Source organism: Melozone crissalis, unplaced genomic scaffold (genome assembly GCF_028551555.1).
Source record: "Melozone crissalis strain CALT ecotype California unplaced genomic scaffold, PUWL_Pcris_2 ptg000056l_1, whole genome shotgun sequence".
Classification (NCBI taxonomy): domain Eukaryota; kingdom Metazoa; phylum Chordata; class Aves; order Passeriformes; family Passerellidae; genus Melozone; species Melozone crissalis.
In genome coordinates, this window is record NW_026535834.1 from 3,925,394 (window position 1) to 3,949,425 (window position 24,032).

The 24,032-nt window shown below is 40.6% G+C and overlaps 1 protein-coding gene across 1 annotated transcript in view; it reads right to left on the bottom strand.

Annotated features, from left to right (window-relative positions):
- The window catches only part of SYNE2 (spectrin repeat containing nuclear envelope protein 2), a 158,590-nt gene that overhangs the window by 114,548 nt on the left and 20,010 nt on the right, over positions 1-24,032 (bottom strand). The window contains exons 12-34 of the mRNA XM_054286717.1: positions 23,719-23,831; positions 22,869-23,025; positions 21,183-21,273; positions 20,844-21,031; positions 20,515-20,679; positions 19,099-19,272; positions 16,923-17,081; positions 16,506-16,679; positions 15,492-15,617; positions 15,178-15,333; positions 14,319-14,530; positions 13,999-14,074; positions 13,275-13,393; positions 12,557-12,680; positions 11,543-11,703; positions 10,950-11,100; positions 9,188-9,777; positions 8,331-8,510; positions 7,244-7,394; positions 5,312-5,470; positions 4,446-4,607; positions 2,019-2,120; positions 594-794 (exon numbers count right to left, since the gene is read on the bottom strand). Coding sequence (XP_054142692.1) covers positions 594-794; positions 2,019-2,120; positions 4,446-4,607; positions 5,312-5,470; positions 7,244-7,394; positions 8,331-8,510; positions 9,188-9,777; positions 10,950-11,100; positions 11,543-11,703; positions 12,557-12,680; positions 13,275-13,393; positions 13,999-14,074; positions 14,319-14,530; positions 15,178-15,333; positions 15,492-15,617; positions 16,506-16,679; positions 16,923-17,081; positions 19,099-19,272; positions 20,515-20,679; positions 20,844-21,031; positions 21,183-21,273; positions 22,869-23,025; positions 23,719-23,831 — 3,891 coding nt within the window. The remainder of the gene's footprint in view (positions 1-593; positions 795-2,018; positions 2,121-4,445; positions 4,608-5,311; positions 5,471-7,243; positions 7,395-8,330; positions 8,511-9,187; positions 9,778-10,949; positions 11,101-11,542; positions 11,704-12,556; positions 12,681-13,274; positions 13,394-13,998; positions 14,075-14,318; positions 14,531-15,177; positions 15,334-15,491; positions 15,618-16,505; positions 16,680-16,922; positions 17,082-19,098; positions 19,273-20,514; positions 20,680-20,843; positions 21,032-21,182; positions 21,274-22,868; positions 23,026-23,718; positions 23,832-24,032) is intronic.

Below are 24,032 nucleotides of genomic sequence, written 5' to 3' on the forward strand. Positions count from 1 at the left end.
CTTATTCTGTCTGTAAAGAGCCTGTGGGCTGACAGGTAGCTTAGAGGGAGCTAGAGAATTAATTGAAAACTCTGTCTTTCCTCCATGGCTGTGATTTCACTGCCCCAAACACTAGAGGTCTGACACCCACAATGCACATAATCCACTCACTGCTCCACAGGAGGTTTAAATCTTGCCAGCCTAAGCCTCCAAGCTCGAGTTTCAGCAAATATTAGGCTGAAATTGTCTGCTGGGAGCTCCCCTTGCAGCCAGGCTCAGGTGGCACAAAGGCATCCTCTGTATTACCCAGTTTTGGAGAACAGACAATCCAAACAGGCACTGCTGCCTGGACATATCCCTGGGTGGCAATATTGCTGTTGTGCCTGGGATTAACTATTTCTAACAGCTGCAAGGGTTAACTATATCTGAGAATTCCAAGAAAAAGAGGCTTTTCTTCCATGTTTCTGGCAGGTTAAGGAAATATTCAAGCCAGGCTCCTCACTTGAGCTATTCCAGCAGTCTACAATTTACACAGGATGAACACTTATGAACACTTGACCAAGAGAGAAATTATGAACAAATGTATAAAATATACACAATCTGTGGCATGCTACCTCTAGTTTAGTAAAGATCTCTAAGGTGTCTGAAGGAGATAAAGCTTTGAGGAGTGATTCAGTCATTCCAATCTGTGTCTTGGCCAGATCAAGGTCTCCTTTCAGCTCTGCTGTATTCACAGAGAGTTCACTGGTTCCCCTCTTGGCTGACAAGAGCTCTTTTATTAGCTCCATTTTCTGCACAACAGATGATCTGATGACCTTAAAATTGGAAATAAACATACATCAATTATACTGGATTGATTTCTCAGAACATTACAAAAATCTATGATAGACATAAAAAGAAATTAAGTGATCTGAAGTCCAGATGTTTCAATTACATTTTGTTTTGACTTGTTTCCCTCCCACTCCAGAAATTGAAAAACATTTAAGTATTGCTTTTCTGAGCAGGAGTGATCTCAGCTCATCTTTATTAGTAGTTTTACTGGTGCTGTTCTATTTTATTTATCAATCTCTCCAGTGCCTACTCTGAGCTTCAGCTGCCATGAAAGAGAGGGTTGCAGCTCTCTCTGTAACACAAGCTCCTACAGTGATTCCACTGGGGGAAATTCCGCACAAAAACCCAAAAAAGGCCAGCAGAGAGGCTGGGAGCTCTGTCTTGAGACTATTCACTAAGGAGCAACAGGTGCTGGACCTCATCCTTGACTTGCATGAGGCAGCAGCTGGGTGGGATCACGGGGGACCCCAGCCCAGGGACTCGGGGTGCTCTCGAGGAGCGCAGCACGCACAGCACAAGGTTGCTGAGTCCTTCCCTAAGCTCCTTAGATCACTTCACCCAGTGAAACTCCTCAGAGCTCACTGCCTGCTGAGGATAAACACAGAAATAGCTCAACAGGGTCAAGCTCAAGGTGCATCTGACAGACACTGTGAGAGGGTGGTTATAGAACTGCTACAGGGTCAAACTAACACAGTCTTAAACAAGAATTTATTCTTTGCTGTGTGAAGTTAACACAGAAAGATGAAGATTTCCGTGTGATACCCCAAAGGAAAACACCACTCTGTGTAAGAAACTCCACATTACCAAGCTACACTGTCCAGGCAAAGGTGGAGTTTAAAATGGACAGTCAGTAAAGCTGAGTTCCTGGGATCCCAAAGGGGTGATGAGATCCATTGTGCCCTGGTGCTGACCACCAGCTAAACATCAGATATTACTGGTATCAGCCTCTTTGGGCAGGGGCAAAGTCTAAAAAGACTCAGAAGTGAGAAAGACCTTTGTGTTTAAAATAACAGGTTTGGTTCTACCAACCTTTAGCAGGCTGAGAGATACAACAAATGAAATACCACTGCCCACTGGCAACAAAATGCCTCCAACTCTCCTTGAGCAGATATAAAGTAAAAGCAGTAACTGATTGTGGCAAAGGCAGTACTAGAAGCAGGGCTATAGTAAGAAGGACTGGTGTATCAGCTGTAAAAGCTCCTCTGTACCTGTAGCTCCAATGGAGGTTCATTACTATTCAGAAGCTCTTCTATCTCAGCCACCGTGTTGTCGAATTTCTGCAGTTTCTGCTCTTGGGCCCGTAAGCATGCCTAAAAGTGGAAAAAACACATTGGTAACTCTGCTTCCCTCCAAGTTAATGCTCTATGTTTATGTTAGAAAATTCTATTAAAATATTCTGATTATGCATTTTGGTATATAGAGGGGACAACCATTTGTTCATTTCCTGATTTTTATTTTTGCAATTAAGCATTTTTTGAATTTGAGTCGGAAACACCCTGTTTCTCAAGCTGATAATGCAAATTTAGCATATATTTAAGAATCTTAATTATTTTGCTTCAAGTAAATTTGCAGGAAAATAATTTTAATTTTGCACTTATGTCTTCCTGCTTCTACTAAAAGGGATATTTTCAGATGCCATAGATTTCAAGTCAAGAATGGGCATCCTGATGGCACGTGCTTTGGTATGGAAGTGATAAAATACAACACAGGCTGTAAGCACTTTTTAAATGTAAATCCTTTGCATATGAAAAGACCTCCACTCATTTGAATGTATTTTGGAATAAGTCAGTGATGTGAAGGTAAAATGCCAGCTTCAACTTATGAAGAGGATAATGACATTGTCTCATATTCCCAAATCGATATTCCAAGCTCCCTGAGGACAAGCCTTCCTTTTGTAGTCTCTGTAAAAGCAATCATCAAAACCCATTCATGTGCTGCAGCCCTTAAAAGAGTTTGCATTTGCATAAGGCTACAGGGGGAAGCAGAACTTCTCTCACATTTTTTATATATACTGAAATTATCCTTAAATATACAGTCCAATAATGCACTGCTCTGCTCTTTTGTGACAGGCTCCCTGAAAAAACATGCACCAGTGCTCACAAAGGACCCTGGGTTTCAACCCTGTGTAATGTGATACACATTGCAACAGTTGGGGGTCTTTCTGGAATTAATATCAATGCAGAGATGGCTCAGGATCAACAAAAAAAGAGCAATAATAAGGTGATAAATGAACCTGATGCCCTCTGCACTTGGAATCGTTTTACAAAAATTCAGACGCATTGGGTTCAGTTTTCTCTCTTTCTATTCTGCTTTATAATAATTGCTCAGGGGAATGTCGTTTCTGTGTCTCTTGCCCTCTTCTCCCTCCTCTTTTGAGACTGATCTCTCACAAGGAAGCAGCAGAATAACCTTACTGTAGCCACCTCCAGCACAGCCCTTCCTAAGGAGGAGAAGAGTCACACTGGGGGCACAGTCACATCATGCTGGACTTGAGCAGTTTCCAGGTAACAAAATGGCCCTAAAGATGCATTTTCCAGCTGGTGCATTTTTACTGGAGCCTCCAGGGACCTAAACTACTCCAGGAAAATTCTGACAATACAATGGTAGAGACAACAATGATGTGACAAAATATCCACTGCTGCACAGTGGATATGCCACTGTTTCCTGGTGAAGATCCATACACAAAGAGCACCTTGGGCTTTTCACTTCTCTGCAAACTAAAACAAATGAGCAGTGCTAACAGTAGGAGGAAAGCTGCAAACAACCATAATAAAAACCAGGCCACTTGTAGCTTGTAAACACTGAGGAAAAACTGCTTGCAAATTTTCAAACATGAGGATATGAGATATATTTATATATTTATGTCTCAATCACTCAATTTCAAGCAGGAAAATATTTTTGCTTAGTAGACACTGGTTATGACCACAATGAAGCAGCACAGCTGGTCCATTTTGGCCCTGAAGTTAGAAATCCAAATATTCACCCCCATACATGAAGCTTTCAGTGGCACAGACCTAGTGCATGTGTTTTTACACCCAGCTGCAGCCTGACACCAAGAATTAACATTATAATCTGTGCCAAAGGGGCACAGGCACCCAGGCTCTGCTGCTGCCTGCCCACGTGCAGCCCCTGGAGATGCTCTGCAGCCACTCTCTGCTGAGGCTGCAATAAGTTACAGTGAGGAACACAGGGGGAAAATAAACAAACCACCTCTGAAACCTCTCCTTGAGCTGTGCTTTGCCCAGCTGTCCCAAAGGCTCCAGCATCGTCACTGACAGGCCACTTCTCCTGGAAAACTGATCATTAGCCTGTACACACTCTTTTCTTTCTCTGTGCACTGCTGCACTCCAAGCTACAGCCTTCCAGGCCTTCTCTTTGCTCCATCTCTGTACAGCATTTGCAGTGTTGCATTGATTGAAAACCATTAACTTCACACATACACTATCTGTGCATTAGTTTTCAAAGATATTTCCCCAAATAAAGGCAACATCCTTAGTGCAACCACCCATGCAGATACAACTGCAAATGTTACAACTTCCTCTCCTGGTTTACCTATGCAACAATCATGTTTATAGCCCAAATCCCATAGTATAATATAGTATAAAGAAAAGGTAAAAAATTGCCATTTAAATTACCTTCAACTGAGCAAGGTACTCCTCAGTCAAGCAATTGTCTTCTGCATTCTTGAGCTCTTCATCTGCCCAAGCTTCAATTGTGCCAGATAAGTTCAGGAGTTTGTCCCACAAAGCCTGAGCTCTCCCCAAATTATCACAGTAATTTTCGGTCTTTTCATTGATCTACCATTAGATTGATAGGCAGAAAACACACACAGATTTCAAAAAATGTTGAGTTATATTCCAGAAGCAAAAGCAGCACAAGAAAATCAGAGCAAGATGAAACCACCCACAAAAACAAGAGCAGAAAATGGGGAGAAAAAAAAAAACTCATGTCTTCACAGTGAACTGGTCATGGAGAAGATACTTAAATCCCTGCCACACATGTCACCAAACATACCAATCACAACAGCAGCTTGCCAGTTTTAAGGCAGGTTTAGGAAGGAGCCTTGCTCATTAATGTTTATCTACTCCCAGTAAATACCATTTAATCTCAGTATTGATGCACTGCTTAGATCGACAGTGGCAAACATTTCCCACCTAAAGCACCAGCCCTATAATTTTCCAGATTTGTCTCCAAAGTATAAATCCATAGAAGTTGTTATGGAAGCTTATAAATTCATGCAGAAAACACAAATATTGCCTTTTCTGCATTTTCTAGAATTATTTACTGCCAAGGAGTACAGACAATATAAATTACCTGACAGATCAGAAACATTACATCCATAGATACTCTGCAAGCTTTGCTCTGGTAAACACTTGGATTTATCTCTTAAGAATCCCTGCCATATTGCACTTAATTTATTTGAAATATTACACCCACATCAGAATCAATTACTATAATGCATAACAGATAAGACCACCCTGATAATTTACTTTTTACATACATCCAGCCATCTGTCCACAATAATGTTAGCCTCATTCTCGAACGGAGGCTCCTCAAAGCTTCTCATTTTATTCAGCTGGAATTGCAGGTTTTTGCAGATCTGATTTATTTTGTCTACATCTTCAGAGTGATCATTAAATTCCTCTTTTGCCTCTTCAATCTGTGAAAGAAAACCACATGGATATTTGTGAGCATATTTGCTTATGGTTGTTTATTCAGCAAAATATTTTTAAACTGATTTGCTGTTTGTTTTTTTTTTTTTTTTTTTGCTTAGAGAAACAACAGCATTACATAAAATAATCTATTTTATACAATATGATGAGACTAGGAATGCATTCTGTGTTGTTCTATCCCTGCCATGCTGACAGGAATATTTCCCTGTTAGAATTCCATATGATTCTGTTGTTGGCTGCAGAACAGCTGAGTGGGAATATGGATAATTCATTTCTAAGAGAGCCAAAACCACAGTTTGCTTTTAAAGTCCTAAGTGCCAGATCCAAGGGGACTGTACATCCACACACAGAACCTTGATTACAGAGATAAACAATGCAGAGTGTGATAATCATCTGAGATACTATTACAACTGCATTCTGAACCCCAGGTTTTGAACTATTTACAGAAAAAAGCTTAGATCCAATTTAAACACAGACACTGTCAAAATATGTCACAGCCAGAAAGTGAAACGTCTCTTTCTCCTACTTTCTATTTAAACACCAAGCTGTTTCTTTGTGTTTCATTGGAATGTCAGTGTTTACAAACAACATGGAAGCTTCCTGGAAAAGAAACACTGACCTCTAGTGCCAGGCACTTGGATGTGAACAGCTCTCTCCTTATTTCCCACAGACATCCTGGGAAATTACATCTTCCCATACCAACCCCACCGGGCACTGAGCTCAGGGGAAGGGATGGCAGAGCTGTTCTGACAAACCAGAACAAAGCAGAGAACTTTCCCTGCTATTATTTTGCATCATTCTATATAAAAAATCATGAGCACTCAAGGACATGCCTGGGCTGTGCCACAGCAATTTCAGACCAGAGCTCTGGGATGGGAATTGCAGAGCTCAGGGTGAGGAGGGAGGGTTGTTCCCAGAGAGGGATCTCCATAAAGCAGGGGCTGAGATATGCAGCAATGCCCCCCTTGCAGCAGGAGCCCAGGTGATACAAAGTGTCCCAAGTCTCACTGGTGGGACCAAGAAGTGACCCTGTCTCAGCTAAAGGGGGCTGGCACAAGCAGACACCATCCCATTGCCTCAGGAAACACCACTCACATTCCTTCTTCAATCTAACCAGCCCAGGCACCGCCTGAGAGCAAACTCTCCTGGATGCTATGGGTGATGCCTCATCAGAAAGCCTAAAAGAGGATCTGAACAACCAGTTACATCATCCAGGATATGTGAAACCTGTGCAGTAAAATGGTCATGATGGCCATGCTGCTGCTCACTAATCTGTTAACAATGGACAACTATTCCAGTAGCTGTATTCACTTAGCCAAGCAGCTGGCTGTCACATTTCTGACAGAAAAGGTGGAAAGCTTTAAACTAAATGAAGAGGTGTCCAGCAGTACCTGCTCATTCAGCATAGTAGCTCATAAAGTAATGTAAAAGCTACTGCAAATGTTTAACTGTTGTCACAGACAGCTTGGAGCAAAAGGATAGGACTTAATCTCATCATCATACTAGATCCTAGTTCTTCCATGGGGTTTGGTTTAGTTTTTGTAATCCTTCTCCATTATCAAGACTTTGATTCACTACGAAAAAACAGCCTTAAAGCTACTTAAAACAAAAATATGGAGTCCCTAAAGGTATTTTGGAAGCCAAAGTGAAAGCAAGGCCTTAACATCTGCCCTGAAGGCTGAGGGTACAAGGGCAACCCTGCATCTGAATGCTCCCAGGAAAGGCTTTTCTTTCCTTTCCACTAAGTTCTTGTTACTCACCTTTGCTATCAGTCTGTTCAAATTCTCCTTCCCCATGTAAGAAGTTTGCTGGGAAAGCACAATCTCCTGTTTCTGGATGATGCTGGTCAGACTCGTTTTGCAGCTTTGATACTGCTTCAGGAGCTCCAGAACCCTTGCACACTGCTCCTGGCTATTAAAAAGAGATGCATTATTTACGGCCTAAGAACAAACCTGCAGCCTCAACCTCCTGTCTGCTCCCTTCTCCTATATTCACACATGTGGGAAGTTTGACAACCAGGTTTGGATGAGAGAAAAGGAGAGATGAACTATGCCAGTCTTAAATCCTGCAAAAATGTGTGTGCGATACCTGTGTGGTATCCAGACAGTTTCTGGAATCAGAAATGCCCTTCACCATCAAATGCCTCTGATCCACATTTAGCTGTGATGAGCAGCTGTGTTCATATGATCCTCTCCACCTGAGAGGTGAGCTCAGCCACAGTAAACTGAAATATCTCATGCAGCAGAGCTCACAGCAGCTTGGATGGTGGATTCCAGCCCATCCTTCAGTGGGACATGAAAACAGGTTACTCCCACCTGTGCAAGGCATGAGAATTAACCAGAACTGTGCCAGTACTTGCAAAACCTCTGGGCATCTTCAAAAACCATATTTGAAGCACAGATACCCTGGGCAATCAACCACAGCCCCTCCCAGTCCCCTCTCTCACAGAATTATCAAACCAAGCTCCCTTAATTTTGCTGCATAAGAGACTGTTTTCCCAGCTGTCCTTTTCCATTTGTTTCAGTTTGCCTTCTCCTTTTCAGAGTGCTGGCAGGAAATTCACAGCAAATACAGAAGACACAGCATTCCCTACAGCAGGCAGGTTTTCTCCTGGATGCCAATTAAGTCCAGCACATCACTGCATACCTGCTAAATGATGGGACTGTGATGCTTTTAAAATATGCAAAGTTCATGAGCTTTGGCTTCCATGTGCAATTCCTGGCTTAATGATAGTTTATGTCTCCACTGTACCTTTAAGGTATAGTCTAGGGCTTTTTTTCTGTTTGATTTCACAAGCAAACTTTTTACCTGAACAATATTACTTTAAAATGCAATTTTCCTCCTTACCATTCAGCAAGCAAGAGCTTTGTATCCTCCCATAACCTCTCTGTAACTCTGCACTGCTCATTTGCTTCCTCTGCTTTCTCCTCATTGATCTGTGGGAGCTTATTAGCAATTTCTTGCAGAGATTTCATTTCAGCAGCAGCACGATCCAATTCCTTTTCCAATTCTGTTAATGATTTTATCCTTTATTAGAAAAAAAAATGAAATACAGCCTTATATTAAAATAAGCCTTTGATTTGGTTCACAATGTAATTATTAAGTTCCCTAGAAATTCATCCTGAGCTCCCCATACTGTATTAAATGACATCATAAAAAGTCTAATTTGGTCTTCAATTCATGTAATCTGACACAGGCCCTCAGATGAGTTATGCTGACCTCAACACTGTGAGAAAATAATCCAAATTCTAAAGGGCAGCTGGGTCTGTAGGAACACAGTGAAATTAATTTGTATTAAAAGGCAAACGCAGCATGTCCATCTTAAACTGCAGAGTTTCAGATCAGGTGCATCAGTGCCCAGCAAGGGGACCCATCTCCCTGTCTGACAGTTTTCTTACTGAAAACTAAAATCACAATAATCCATCTCCTATTTTTTCTTCCTCAATGCTGCTTCAAACACACACATACATATATACATATACATATATATATATATATATATACACATACACATATACACAAGTTTGAAAGAAAAAAAATGGAGAAGGCTTCCTTTTTTAGGCGGTGATGGAGCGAATAAAACAAACTCACAGCTACTGTCAATGTTCTACAGATACTTCAATTTTCAGTGCTCTTCTGCAGAGAGGACCCAGGCTGACTCCTCTGAAATTATGAAATTAAAAGAGCTTTAAAAAATAATTCACCTTTTCTGAATAGCTGGAATTGTTGGATCCTTCAAACCTATTTTGTTGATTCTGTCCTGTAGATCCTGAATGGCTTTAAGGAGTTCACTGTTTTTTCTGGAAAAAGTCTTGTGTACGTCTTTTTCTTCTGTAGGCACCTGCTCTCTTGAGGGATCATAAATGGCATTTAGCTTTTTAGATAAAGCCTGAACAAGTTTTTCACACCAAGTCTGTCTCCCATGATCAGCATCTTCCAGACAGATATTAACACTCTTCAGGCGCTCATCCAGACTTTTGGCCTCTTCTGCCAGATGAGAAACTTCCTGTGCAGCCTCCCTCAAAGCTTTTCCCTGCATTTCAGGTTGATCTGGGAGAGATGTGATGGAAGATTGGATCTTCTTCAGGGAGGCCATAAAAGTTTCCAGATCTTTAAGGACAGCCTCACGGATCTGCATTTTATGGCGCATTTCTTCAAGCTGCTTTTGACAGTTAATTATGACTTTTCTTGCAGCTTGCAGGTCTAATGGATTAACTTCATCCCCTGCTGAACTGTCCAGGTGTTCCAATTGTTTGCACTCTTCAATCTGTTTTAATATGCATCTCTGCAGCACCTGAAATTTAGAGAATGACCAAAAATGTTAGCTAGTGAAGAAAAACATATATCCTGCATTCAAGCTGAACCTGTGACTGAAAAACAAATTATAATAGCGTAAAAAAGTGTGCTAAACAGGATGGACAAGATAGAAAATCTACTCTGGATGTCAGTGGAGGGAAGGAAAAAAAAACCAACAAAATAATCAAATAAAATGGTATTCCACACACAGAAAATTTGATCAGCACTACAGAAAGCTCAAGACTCCTTCCTGCAATCAGACAAGAAGGAGAGAAAGATGATGATAGTCCTGGGACTGAAAGCAGCAGGCTCCCACAGCAGGACATCAGTCAGAGCACAGGCAGCCACAGAGATATTTATTACTCTGCCATCTTTCAGTTCCTTATGCTATACTTTTGGAGCAGACTTCCATGCATTTAAAAATCTCCTGGTGCAGCCTGCAGGCTCTCTGGCTGCAGCCCTCAAAGAGCAGCAGCTCAGGGCTGTGAAAGCCCAGATGTGCAGAGAGCTGGGCAAAAATTCTGGGTCCTTGCAGCCAAAACTGGTCACACAGAGCACACATGCTGTCTGCCCTACAGCTTGAGAGACCTAAACCCTACTGCACTGGAGAGCCAAGGGCAGACAAGTGCAAACTTTCAGTTCTGTGTCACTGTCAGTGTGCTCAGCCCAGAGGGCAAGCCAAGAATAAAACAGAATTCACCCTGCCCAGTGGACCAGGGCCTGGGCATCAGATATTGATAGGTGAACAATTACTGCAGCCACACTGAGCTTCCAAAGCCATCCTGAGCTGTGCTCAGATACTGCAGCAGATGTGACACAAGGTAGCTCGGCTGAGCTCATAAATTAACAGTTCATTACGTGCACGACTCTACAAAATTGTATAAGGCCAAGTGGGGACATCACAAATCTGCATCAAAAAAAGATCCTAACCCACAATGAAATGTTCACAACAATGGCTTTCACAGCAGAGCCTACTGAGGGTCCCTGGCTTGTTCTACAGGACCAACCATGTTTAAAACACAGGGACTAAAATGCCATTACAGATTTTAGAAGGTTTGGGAAGTCTTGTCAGCAGCCCTAACCTCCTGACTGAAAATCCCATGAAGTTCTCTGCTTCCTAGATATTAAAACCTATCCTTTCTAGGGTGTGGTCTCTGCTTCTTCCCTTACCTTCAGTTCACTCTCAGGAAGGTTCCAGTCCATCAGACTAAACTGGTGGATGTACTTTTTCTTCAGCCATTCATCTACTAATTGACAGACAGAGATGGATTGACTTTCTGTTTCCAAAATAATTTCCACAGCAGCCCTTAAAGAACTTGCTCTGCAAGAAAGGTAACAAAACATGAACTGGGAAAGCAAGCAAGAAAAGACACTCAATATTTTTAAGCACAAAAAGCCACAAAAATGATGTAACTGTCTAACAGACCTAATCCTCCCCCTTCCAAGGTTAGATGAGTTTTTCTCTGATTAATGAGAAAAGCAATGTGAATCACTGTGAATTTAACCAAAAGATGAAAGGAAATAACAGCAATAAATGGGAATATTGCAGAGTTATGTCACAAAGATCTGCCTCTGATCTTCTTGGGGAGACTCACACTATCTTCCATGTGTATATGAATAAAGAAAAATTAAGAACAGCCTAATTTTTTGCAATGAAGAAAAGGTTAAAAATGTGCAGCTATTTTCTGCAACACACATTATTCCCTTCACAACACACACAATTAGTTACAATTCCTTATCTAATACCATAAAGTGTTTTATACCTGATACTTATCACATCCTGAAGTTCTTTCCACTCGCTTTGTAGCTTGTTCCTTGCCTCAGAGAGAGCAGCCTGCTGCACTTCAGACACAAGATTTTCTAAGGCAGATGAGATCTTTTCCAATTCTTTCCAACCAGATGTGAATTCCATGTCTATCATTTCCTAGAAGACAAGCAGTTCTAATGCATTAATATGATCCTGTATTTCTTAGTGGACATTTCATAAAACTAGTCACAAGAGTCTCTACAAAAACAGTGAAAATATCATCTGAAAGTAAGAGTATCTACTGCCTTTTTTTCTCCTTCAAGACCCAGCTTTTAGCTGCATGCAAATTTCCAGTAACATTTTACAGTGAGAATTTCTATGTCAGATATATGCCTTGGCTACATTTTATAAAAGGGTCAATAAATAACGGGCCAGGCATTCTTACTACAAGAATGAAAATATCTCCACCTAGCTATGTTCAGAAGAAAAACAAATGTAGAACTGAACCAAGTTCTGAGATTCTTGATGAGGCTTTGTAGTCCTTTCAAGAAAGGAAATAAAAAATTGCAGTAATAAACTTGTCAACATCAACTCTGTGCCTTTTGCTGTCGCCTCAAGGATCTCACAAACCTAACCAAGTTTTGTGTGTCCTGGAACAGCTCCATTCTGCACAAACATCACTTGGTGGTTCAACTCTGATGACTCCTGCAGCCCTGGCCATCTCTGCTGACAAACAAAAAGCTCCTTTTGCAGTTTTTTTCCCATTACACCTATTTCAGCCTGCAGACAACAAACCCAGAGCCACCAATTTCTTCTTTTCTTTCAGCAACACCTGCAAAACTCCAGTGCTAGGCAGCAATGCAGTTCTGTTGAATCCTAAATCCTTGATTTCTCTTCTTCTAACACATATGGTTGCAAGGATGCTGCTTTTCCCTTGGCAATATATGATATATATAATAGAGAAGTGAGTGCTCTACATGAGAAAATAATAATTTAGGCACCAGGTATATTTTAAAAGATGAATACTTGCCTCTAGTTCAAACAGCTTAAACTTAAGGGATGAAGTGTCTTTTATTTCATCAGTAAAGTCAGATGCTACTTTATCTCTGCTGTGACGTAGAAGTTCCTCCAGGTTACTTCTCTGTGTATTAAAGCTAAGGAAAGATGCAAACACTTTCAGAGAGAATATTACTTTTAATTAAATGGAACATCTCAGGGTATGGGACTCACTGATCAACAGAGTGCCATAAAAAAATAAGCACAGTCTATTGCAAGTACATATTTTATTTAAGTCCAAAATGAATGAATAATGCATAATTGAGCAACATATTAAACAGATTGCTCATATGGCTAATCTTCAAATCTAAATGCCAGCCTACATTCTCCAAATTCAGTTTTACCAAAGTAAAAGTGTCAGTTCTCTAAAAAACCTGACACATTTCTTTATTTTACAATATTTGAAGTTATTAGTAAGGCAGATGCAGACTTTCCTAGCCCAAGAAAATGAGTAAAACATTCATAGCTAAAAATATTCTTACTACAAAATCCTAATGCTCGAAGCATTTAGTTACTGTAGTGCTTCCCTATAAATTACAAATCAATATTCAGTAAACTGCAGCAGAAAAAAGAACAGGGTTCTACACAGCAAAAGTGCACCTTATGTTTGGTACATTCAATGAACTTGTGAGCTAATTTGTCTACACAGCATCATACCTTAACAACCATGCCTTTTCTCCTTTAAAAATTACCTCTCTAACAAAGCTGGTATGGCCAATTCACCATCTTCCTCAAACTCATCTGTACAGCTCTCTCCATTGTGGTGCTTCACATCTGGCTCCAAAACTGCATCTGCAGCAGGTCTTGAGGTCTGAGAAAAAACAAAAAGGGTGACAGTGACCTCCACAATATCCTGTGCAATACACAGCAAAGCCTAACAATCATCTGTGAGCTCCTGAAGGAAGGGATGGCTTGATGTGTCCCAGAGATGATGAGAGAGGCCATTCATGAATTCAAGATGTGTTTGAACTCAATCACGAGCCCAAAGAACAAATTTTGGAATATTTGCAGCCAGCTCATTCACTCTTTTCACAGATACAGACAAATGCCTCCAACTCTTCACTAGGACTCTCTCTGTCCTCTGAAAATTGTTCATGTTACTGGGACACTACGGGGGATTTTCACTGGAACACAGCTTCCCACATAACCTTTCCACCTGAAAATTACTTTTTTGCAAAATATAATTCCAGGCTGGAGGCTCACATCTTCTCAGGATGCCCAGCACTGCTGCCTGCATGTTAATTTTTATTATTTACTTAATCTACATTCACAAGCACAGTGGGGTTTGGATTACTAACCAGAGGCCCAAGGTCTTATCACAATAGCAACAGTAAGAGAAATAAACACTTTTTCCTCCTGGCAATGACCTCCCTCTGACAGAGCACTGTTTTCCATCAGTAAGCCTGGACTTCTTACCTCCTGCACCATAAGGCTGTCAATTTCTTGAGAAGAACCAGACTCTTCTCCATTCTCAGAAGCCAAAATGGAGTTCCTACAAGAACAAAATATTAAATACAAAGGGAAAAAAATATCCTAGCTCAAGGTTTAAAACAGCGCAGCTGTGTGGAAGGATAATCAAACATTGTACTTGCCAGTTTATGAAACTTAATACTTTAAGTGTTTGAATGCACAGCTGGCCACAGTAATGTACTACCAAAACACATTAGAGTATCCCAAAATTTATGTGTAAAAATGATTTCTATGAAGGTATAACACCCGATAGCTCAGCCACCCACCCTTTCTGAGGGGGCTGTCCTTTTCCAACACGAGCCAGCAGTGCTGTGTAAGTGTCTGCCACCATTTGCTGAACCTTTTCTAGCCTTTTCTCACAGTCTGCAGTGAGTGTCTGCATCCCTGGGACAGCTTCTTCTGAGAGTCTTGCCAATGTTTTAAGGTCTTCCAAAGACTTGTTCAGATCCTTCATGCTGCCTTTGTGTGAAAAAAAGGCCTAAACAAAGAAAAAACAATATAATAAGCCCATGCTAAAACACCAGGATAAGAAATTATTCTCATATATTTTTTTATACTTCCATTATCTTGGTTGAGTGCTCTTAAAAGTCTAAGTTGTCAAACCAACACACACTTATCTTTTCTTGGTTCTTTCTAAAATAGAGCCAGAAAGTAAATTAGGATTTCTGGAAACATGTTCCCAACTATATTCACACGACTACACTGACTCTTGCTTGATTTAGAAATTCATTATGTTCTACAATTTTTAATTTTGGTCCCAAGTTTTCTTCACCCTGACATCAGATAGAAGTGTCCTACTGACTACAGAAAAAGTAGAATATTTTTTAAATATTCCTTATCAAGTATTATACTTCCTAGAGTGAATTCAAGATACACTAAAAATGTGGGAGAAAAAATGGAAAAAGGATACCACCTACTCAACAAGGGATTAATTCCAAAAGTTTGCAAGAACACTAATAAGTGCAGTAAAAAAAGGTAAAGAAATAATTTTGGTGGCCTCTCTGCTCAGTGTTTACATAACACAGAGCACAAGGGCCCTGCTCCACAGATAATGAACCCAAAAAAAGAGGAAGAAGGACAGCAAAGCATCCACAAATAGAGACAGAAAAGGAATGTGTCAGGTACCTCATGCTCCTTGATGAGCCCTTTGGTTTTATCCATACTTAGGAGTTTCTTCTCTTTGCCTAACTGCTTATTGATTTTTTTTAAAGTTGCATTAAATTTCTTTTTTTCCCTTTCTATGATGAGCTGGACATAGGATACAATTTCCTGACGAACTGCCTGCAAAATACAAAGCACATTGTTCCCATGGGATGGTGAGACACTGTTACACAGCAAATAAAAACACCAGAACACACTGTGACAAGAAAAAATTGACTTTCAAAGATGCCTGGCCTAATGAGACCAGACAGTGGATTCTCATTCCTGCATTATCTCACCTCCCATCTCCTACGAACATCGTCTTCCACCAACAGCTTCTCATGATCAGATGAAATGTTTTTCAGCAGTTCAGCTGCTTTCAAAAATTTGTCAAGAACTTTATTGTCCAGAGCATTAAAAGCTTCCTAAAAAAAAAAAATAAACACCAAAACCCAGACATCATAATGAAAACCAAACAGAAGCGAACATAACTTATGTAATTAACAAAATGACAATGTATACATCACACATATGGGATGTGTTGTTCTGCTGTGGGTGGGTACAAGGGCATTCTCCATCCCTGTTTATCTGCCAAAGCTTGCAGAATCAGTAGATGCTTTATGGAGAAAAGCAGGTGCTGTTCTTGTAATAACTTTCTGGGGAAAATTTGGTACCAAAGACAAGAGATGAAAGTCACTGAACTCTGCCTCTTCCCTAGGGAATACCTGAGGCTGTGTCCCATGGGTGTGGGCAGAGGAAGGGTGAAAAGCCTCCATCAGCACCATGGCACCTCCAGGATGGCCTGGAATGAGCTCTGTGCCCCTCCTGCCACATGGTCACCCAGCCTCTCTGCCACACCAGGCAACAGATTTTGGGCACTTCCATCTCCAACATCCCTTTAAGCGATCCACATTTTGAGACAGGATATTTGATTTACCAACTACCCTCTGGGGAGACGAGGAGATTTAGTATTTATAATAACCTGCCCAAGAATTCAGGCATGTCATTCTTGATGGGAAGCTTAATTATTGATCAGGTCAAAAAAAGAAAAAAAAAGAAAGAGCTGTAGTTCTGAAAATTATGAGTTCTGATGGAGTAATTTAGGAGAGGGCACTGAATAAACTGCCAAACAGATTTATGTTTCTTCATTCAAGTTGTCTGCCAAGTTAATAAAGTGCTAAATCAGAAAACTCAGCAAAGCATTAATCGCTACCAAAAAACAAAAAGGTCAGTACTTTTCTTACTTCGGACTTTTAGAGACCACATAGCCCTCAGAACTACTCAGATTCAGCTGGTTCAGAACACAAACCCACCTCATATCTTGAAATACATTCTTCAGGACTTAATTTTTGACTGACAAGTTGCACAGCCTTTGAAATAGAGGCCTCAAGTTCTTTCTGTGATTCTTCAAAATTGAGCAAAGCTTCCTTCTCTGAGGGTTTCTTCTCAGATTTGGACAAGATCTTGTTCAGGTCACCCATGACAGCCTTGGAAGAAAGAGACTTTTCAGAACACACCTGAGTGTCAGTAATTAGACAGAGTTATTGCTTCATAACATCACTCAAGTTTTTCAAGTTGAGATACTGATCTTGGAAATGTTCTAGATTTTGCCCTGACAAGAGTCTGGGAGACTGAGTACAGAATCTCTTCTATTTCACATGACTGACAAAGAGTTTTCCATACTCTGCAATGGTAAAATCAGAGATATCTGTGTGTGTATAAATAAGTACCTCTACTTTGTCTCTGGCTTCTTTAATTCGTGCTTGCAGCCCAGTGGTGTGAGAATGCTGCTGCAACACCTGACTTGAAACACTCTGCCTCAGGGATTGCAGTATCTCTTCTGCTGCCACAACTTGATCTTGGCACGAGGATCCTCTTGCAGCCAAACTCTGGTTTGAACAAAAAGCATTAGAAGCCTTTACAAGTGTTTATTTGTCTTTTTGTTTAAACAAACAGAGTGAAAAAGCCAGCTTTGATCATGGATGTTTAATACTTGGTAAAGGAAAGCCTCACATTCCAGTGATGGTCAGTGTACTGCACTGTAAAATCTCTGTGTGGAGAGAAAGAAATTTGCTGCCATCCACAGGGGATTCTGTTTGCTGAAGCAATTTCTTTCTGTCAGTGCAACACCTCCTGTGTATTTACCACAGAGCCAATCAGATGTGTTTTTAAAACGTGCTCTCTCATCCAAGCAGCTCCCCAAATGAAACCACACATTTGGATATGCAGCATCTGATCATGAAGTCATCCAAAGTGAACACACACCAAGGCTCAGATTTCCTTGTAGTTTCCTGCCTTCCTTTCAGCACTGCAAGGCAGGAAAGCAGCTCGGTGCCCTGCATGCAGGAGTAGTGTGCCATATTTGAATATTTATCATGAAAAATCCCTATTAGAGCTGTTTCTATGAATATTCAACACATTTCTCCTGTCTGAAGTTGTCAGTTAGCATTCTCCTAATCATAATCAGAGCTTTATTCTGGATCTTGACCTATTGTACTGCAGGTAACAAATGACCTGGTCTCTCCTGCCCCCAGACATGGGGGTACAATGCAGCCACATGTTTGGAGGCTGTATTTCAGGGTGTCCTTTGTTATTTCACTTTTTTTTTTTTAACAAACTAGAGTCACACTGCAAAATGAGGCTTATTTTATAAATATATTCCTGTGATTACAAAAAGATCAACAGATCCTTTTTGTCTCTCACATTTCCCAATCTGTCAGGTAAATGTTGCAGAAAAAGTGACAGGACTTTTGATTCTTCCTGCAGAAAAGCTGACTTTTTATTGCATAGCTCATATTTTCATAGGAATATCAGAAGGCACTGTGTTCAAGCTAACTGGTTAACAATATACTGATACTCAGTTTATTGGCTGGTAAATGGCTAGGGTGCATGTTTATTAAGCTTCTCTATTTTTGGTTAGTTTACATATTTTTTTCATGGATTCTCATGGGACAGACTCTTTGTTTTTGTAGGTGTGAACAGTTCTCTTACAAGAATAGATTGTTATGTTAACTGATTCTCATTTTCATTATTTTTTCACATAGGAACATTAAATGAAATAAAGAGTATTTCTGTTTGTTTACAGCAGTTACACAAAGGAGTTGGTGGTCACCTTCCCTCCATCAGTTTATACAGACCCTGTTGCAGAAGTAGTAAAGGCAACATAAGACAGTGCTTCAACTTCTTCACTGCAAAGCTTGGCATCTTTATTCTGTCGCACCTTCACTGGCAGGTGAAGAAAATAAATCAGACTTTGTATTGAAGCTGCTGAGTTATATACACAGATTTGCATCTGCCATCTGCTGGGAGCTGGGGGTAATCCCAGGGAAACAATAGTGACTAGTGGAATTTATTGTTAGAAGTTAATTTGTGCTCTTTGAGGATATTTCTAACAACTAGCTATAAGATGAAATTCCCAAATAATGACATGTGGTGCTGAAAATACTTCAAGCATTCAAATTTTTGATGGGTAAGCCTTGAATACAGCCAAGGTGTCCCAAACCTCCTCCCTACATTGGAGAGTAGATGATCAAAGTCCTGTGTGACCAGGGGAACTACTCAAATTGGCAACTTGCAGAGCTCTGGTCTGCTCCAAGTGCTCTGCTGGACAGGAGTAATTAATATCACTCAAGAACAAGCTGCTGATCAGTGGCACCAACAGCATTTTATTGGCACCTGCTGGTCAGCTGGACACACTGAGGGTGGAGGATTCACTCACAGCTCATCTGGGAGTGATCCTGGGAAATAACAACAAGGCACAAGCACTGTCTTGACTTTTTACAAGTATTACAGCACAAAATCCACATTAGGTTCTGCTTCACTGATGATGCCTCATTTTACCCCAGCCACAAATCTGTGCTGCAAGATGAGAATCTGAGGATCAAGTATTTTAAGCATCATTTTCACCTGCAAATGTTCCTCCAGCTCAGGTTCCACAGGCTCCTCATGACTGATCTTGCTAAGGAGATGTCCCATCTCTGCTGCCCAGCTGTCCACCCCTCCAAGCAGCTCTTCAATTTTCTCCAGGCTCCCTGGAAGCTCTGTGGTCTCTTCAGCAGTATTTGTGCTCTCCTCTCCAAGCTGTCAACAAAAAGCAAGGTGAGATGTTCATTCCCATCATCTCCCCTCTGCCCTCCTCCAACACAGTCACCACCTGGGTCACTTCCCAGCTTTAGCACTCAACAGGAATCAAAGGAGAAATAAATGCCAAACATATTGATATATAAACCAAGTGAGGCTCAGTTCCTCAGCCCTGAGGGCAGGTGGGACAGCACAATCTGTCCCCTTGTCCCCTCCCCTACAAGCAGCCACACTACCATGGAGAAAACTCCTGTGTTGCAGCATCTCCCAGCCCACAGTAGGGAATTGTCCAAGAACAGCAGCTGGTGTTGGTCAAATCAAGGTCAGGAAGTGTGCTGACATTAATGGTACTGGCACTAACAGCCCAGAGCTCCAGCATTCAGTCTTGCATTTTATATTAAAAAATAAATATAATATATATGATAGCCATAATGTCCAAAGCAATGCCACAAAAATAACTCAGGAAGTCCTTAAGATCTTAAACAGGCTTCTTGCACCTCACTTATCTGGTTTCTCAATATATTACCTTGAGGCATCTCTTATTAAGGGTTTTTCTAGCAAACTCTGGATTTCCCTCACCCTTTGATTGCTTCCTTTGATTTTATTGCATTCTCACTAAGCTCATCTCCTACAAAAATGTAGCAGTAATTTTTTGCACCGTTTACTGTCACAGCAGTAGCTTTAATAAATGTCAATGAAAGGCTCAACTCAGAAAATTAAGAGTTCTAATATTCCCAGGCAGAGTGAAAATGTCATTCTTGTGAAAGCACTCTAGGGACTGTAATATGTATAACATTAGGCAGGTTTATAGGGATTTGCAGCAGCCTAAAAACCTGTCAAGTGAGCTAGAGAAAAGTTGCACAACCTTAGAAATATCTATGCAGCAATAATTACTTTCTACCAGCTAAGACAGAGTCTGTAAAATTTAACACAGGTAAATTGATTATTTCCACCCCAAGCACTGAATTAAGAGCTTCATTCTGCAATAAGATTTCCTTTTGTAAGTGGATTTGAGATTTCAATTTAAAAATTGAACATTTTCCATCCTGCTATAATGAGAACTTTACCGAGCCACAAAGATTTAGAATGGGATGCTGCCGTGTACTCTGTTTCTCAAGCTTTAAAACTGGCAACCCTGAGTTGACTGAAAGATTGATCAATCTCTGATTAGCAAGCTGGTAAATCTAGGAAAGATGCCTTTGAAGGCTGCATGGCAAAGAGAAATAGTAACTTGTAACTCACAAAGTGTGTCCTCTTGATGAACTTTGCCCATCTCCTGTTCAGTTTCTTCAGCTCTTTGGCAATATTTGATCCAACTTGCTCTTTGCTGACTTCAATGAGATGGTTTCCAGCTTCATTTAAGGAACCATGAATCGAATTCCTCTTTGCCAGTACCTCAGCAGGGATCTAGACAGAGGCATTGAAATAATTTTAAGCAGAACCCTGTCAAACATTTATTTCCAAAATGAAAAGCAGAAAAGCAACAACATCAGCCACTGTGAGATTTAATGTTTTTCTTCCAGAAGGCTTTGAAGTATCTCTGTCAAACAAAGAGAAATCCAACCATGTACCTCTTTTGGATCCTCATTTCTGTTTTCTTCCAGCCATGTCTTTAGTAAATGGATGTTTTCTGTGTAATTACTCCAGGAGGACAGGACTTTCTGTAGGGTGGTGTTTACATTGGAAATATACTCTTTACATGTAGAAATCTTTGACTCCACTGTCTTCAAAAGTTTGCTGATTTCTTGAGGATCTCCAGCTAGGAAGTGGAATAGGGATTATTGTTACACATTTGGGAACAGAGAGGTTAATTATACAGAAACACTGCTTACATGGAACAGTAGATGGAATTAAAATGGGTGGCAGCACTTTACTTCAAAATAGAGATCTTCATACCAACATGAGCTTACCCAGGTTAGGACCACTTATGTTTTTCAAGTCTTCACAGATGTGAGTAGCAGTGTCTAGTTGTGTTTCAAGTTTCTTTTCTTCAATGAAATTCTGCTCAAAGTGAAAAGTAATTGATATGGGTAACACTGAATGACACAAAACTGAGTAAGAAATACAGCTTGGGACACTTTTTTTTTCTTCAATATGAGCCTACAACCTACAGGTTAAATGTAAACTGAGCAAAGCCCACCCAGCAACTCAGCTGCACCCTTTAGTCTGAAACAAACTTGTTCTTTTACTCTGCTTGTGCAGAGAGTAAAGTAAATAGAACTATGAATACCTGAATGCCACTGCCTGAGCCACAGCCCTGCATGAGTCAGGACTGCTTGCTCCAAAAAGTTACAGCCCCAGGGCAATACTGAGAAATGGCATCTAGAACCAGTCAGGCAGAACTCAGTCACATAAGCCAAAATGTGATGAAAGCAGAAGGTGGGCTTCCCTGCATGCACAGAAACATTGAGGTGCCTCATTTCTGACAGATCAAAGCAAACTGGGGATGGAGAGGGTGAAAGAGGAAGAAATGGGAGCAGAGAAGGACACTTATGTGTGCACAGGGAGTGAGGGTTGATCCTCAGCCCCTCTCTGAGCTGATCTCACTCCAGCACTCCCCACTCCTACAAATGTCCTACCCAGCAGGGTACAAAACAACCTCCCTTGTGACTGTGACAAGCCCTAAACCCTAAACAAGCCCTAAACTCCCTGGCAAAGCTCTGCATTCTATCAGCTTGAGCAAGACCATGAGCCACAACTGTAGAAACAACATGATAATAAGTATTTATGAAACCAAGTGAACCAACAAACTCAGCACAGATTAACTCTGCACAACCATCTCACCACAGGGTGAGGCTGACACTGCTCAGGAAACTGCTACTTTATACAACCTATTATTGCCTCCTTCCACAGTACTGAGGCTGGTGAAATTCCCACTAATTTAACTGTGGATTTGCCAGTCTGAAAATCCTCTGAGAAAGTCCACTAAGATGGAATTCACAAGGAATCCCATTAACTCGAGATGGGGAAAAACTGGAGGCATCAGCATTTTCACCTCTGCCTCTACTCTTGATGCAGCATCCCTTGTCAGTATTTGGGGTTGGGCAATCCATCCCTTCCTAAAAGCCTACATCAGTTTCATAACTTGAGTCCAGAAACTGAGCTAGGCATAAAGTGTAATAGAACAAGACAATTCATATTCACCACAAAGCATGAGGAGGTAAAGAAGCTGGGAAAAGGAAGAGGCAGCAGTGTGAATAATGGCTGGTTTTGAAAAAAGCAACTACTGGACTGCCCCAGAGAGGGTTCTGTGGATTGGAACTAGGGAAGGGCTGCTACAAATGGCTCTATAAATAATCTAGAAAGAAAGAAATCTTCACAATAAAGAATAAAAATGGGCAGAGAGAAAATCACAGTCATGGCTCATGTTACTTCTCCAAACTGAAGAAAGAAATCTCATTCATAGCAAAATGGAAGATTTTGGGGGCCAGAAAAGCTTCTAGACAGGTCTAACTGCCCTTCTTTGAATAAATCTGAAATTTCACCTGTCCACCATGGTTCTACCAATTATAATACCTTTAGATGACATAAGACTGTATCAAGGAGAGCTGGGAAAGAATTGCCATCAGGGAGAGATACATATATCTGAAACTTACATTCCAATTTTCCAGCAGTGATTCCACAGACTCTTTTGCCCCATATTTCACATCCCAGATATTTAGCTTTAATTTCACCTCATTGGCAATGGCTGAGCACAGTCCATAGTGGTATTCAAGAAAAGTGCTGGGGTTTGTAGAACAAATATTGCTAAATCTGCAAACAGAAAATAGTTCCAAAAGTTTTTCAAAACCATTAGATACAAAAGGCATTAATGTATCAGAATTTTATCCTAAAAAAATCAAAATTACATTTATGTAAACATTTTTCTTTAAAGACAGGAATTAAGTTCTAAGATAATAGCAGTTCATTTTTTTTAAGCAGCAACAACTGAGCAGTCAATGTTGTCTGCTCAATGTACGAAAAACCTTAAATGCCCAAAAAAGGGACATCTGCCACCTGCATGTCAAAGCATCTCAGGTTATGGATACAGATTCACTGGTCATTTTTTTAAAATATCCTCCAACAGATATTTGGGGTAGTACAAGCTATAGATTACAGTGATTTTTAATTGGTGGAAATAAAAGTTTAGAGAATCCTGCCACCAGGGAATTTTTTACATTGAAAATATTCAAGTTTCTTATCCCTAGTGGTTGTTTCATATCCCCACTAGCAAAGGGCATCTGAAAAGGTCCTGTTAATGAGCTCTGCTCTGTACACACAATTAAACATTCATTGGACCAATGAGAGATCCCTGCCTGCTCCACTTGACACTCAGCCTGTGTTTAGGTCAAAAATGCTTTTTTTTGCAAGGCATGGATAAATTATGTGTTTTGTTCAGAACAGCAGAGCCAGTCAATAGCAGAGCTGGAATACAACATGAAGTAGATGGAATTTGAGCATCACAACCTTCTTTTCATTTCCTCTAATTTTTCAGGCAAGACTAGTGGCATATTCTTCTCATCTTCATTCTTAAATGACTGAAGGGTGTCCAAGTGAGAATCAAAACAATCCATCAAGCCCTGGGGAGAACAAGACACAGTAAGCCATTCATTTTGATCTAGAGTATTTCATCTGGGAATCTCCAGCTCACCTGCTGTTAGGGAAGGAGCTATTAAGAACTAGTCAGCACAAGACAATCTCCCAGTGTCTTTACTCATTAAAGTGCAATAAAAGTATTTACCTAATCACCTTTTAAAATGCACCTTTTAGTGCAATACTAC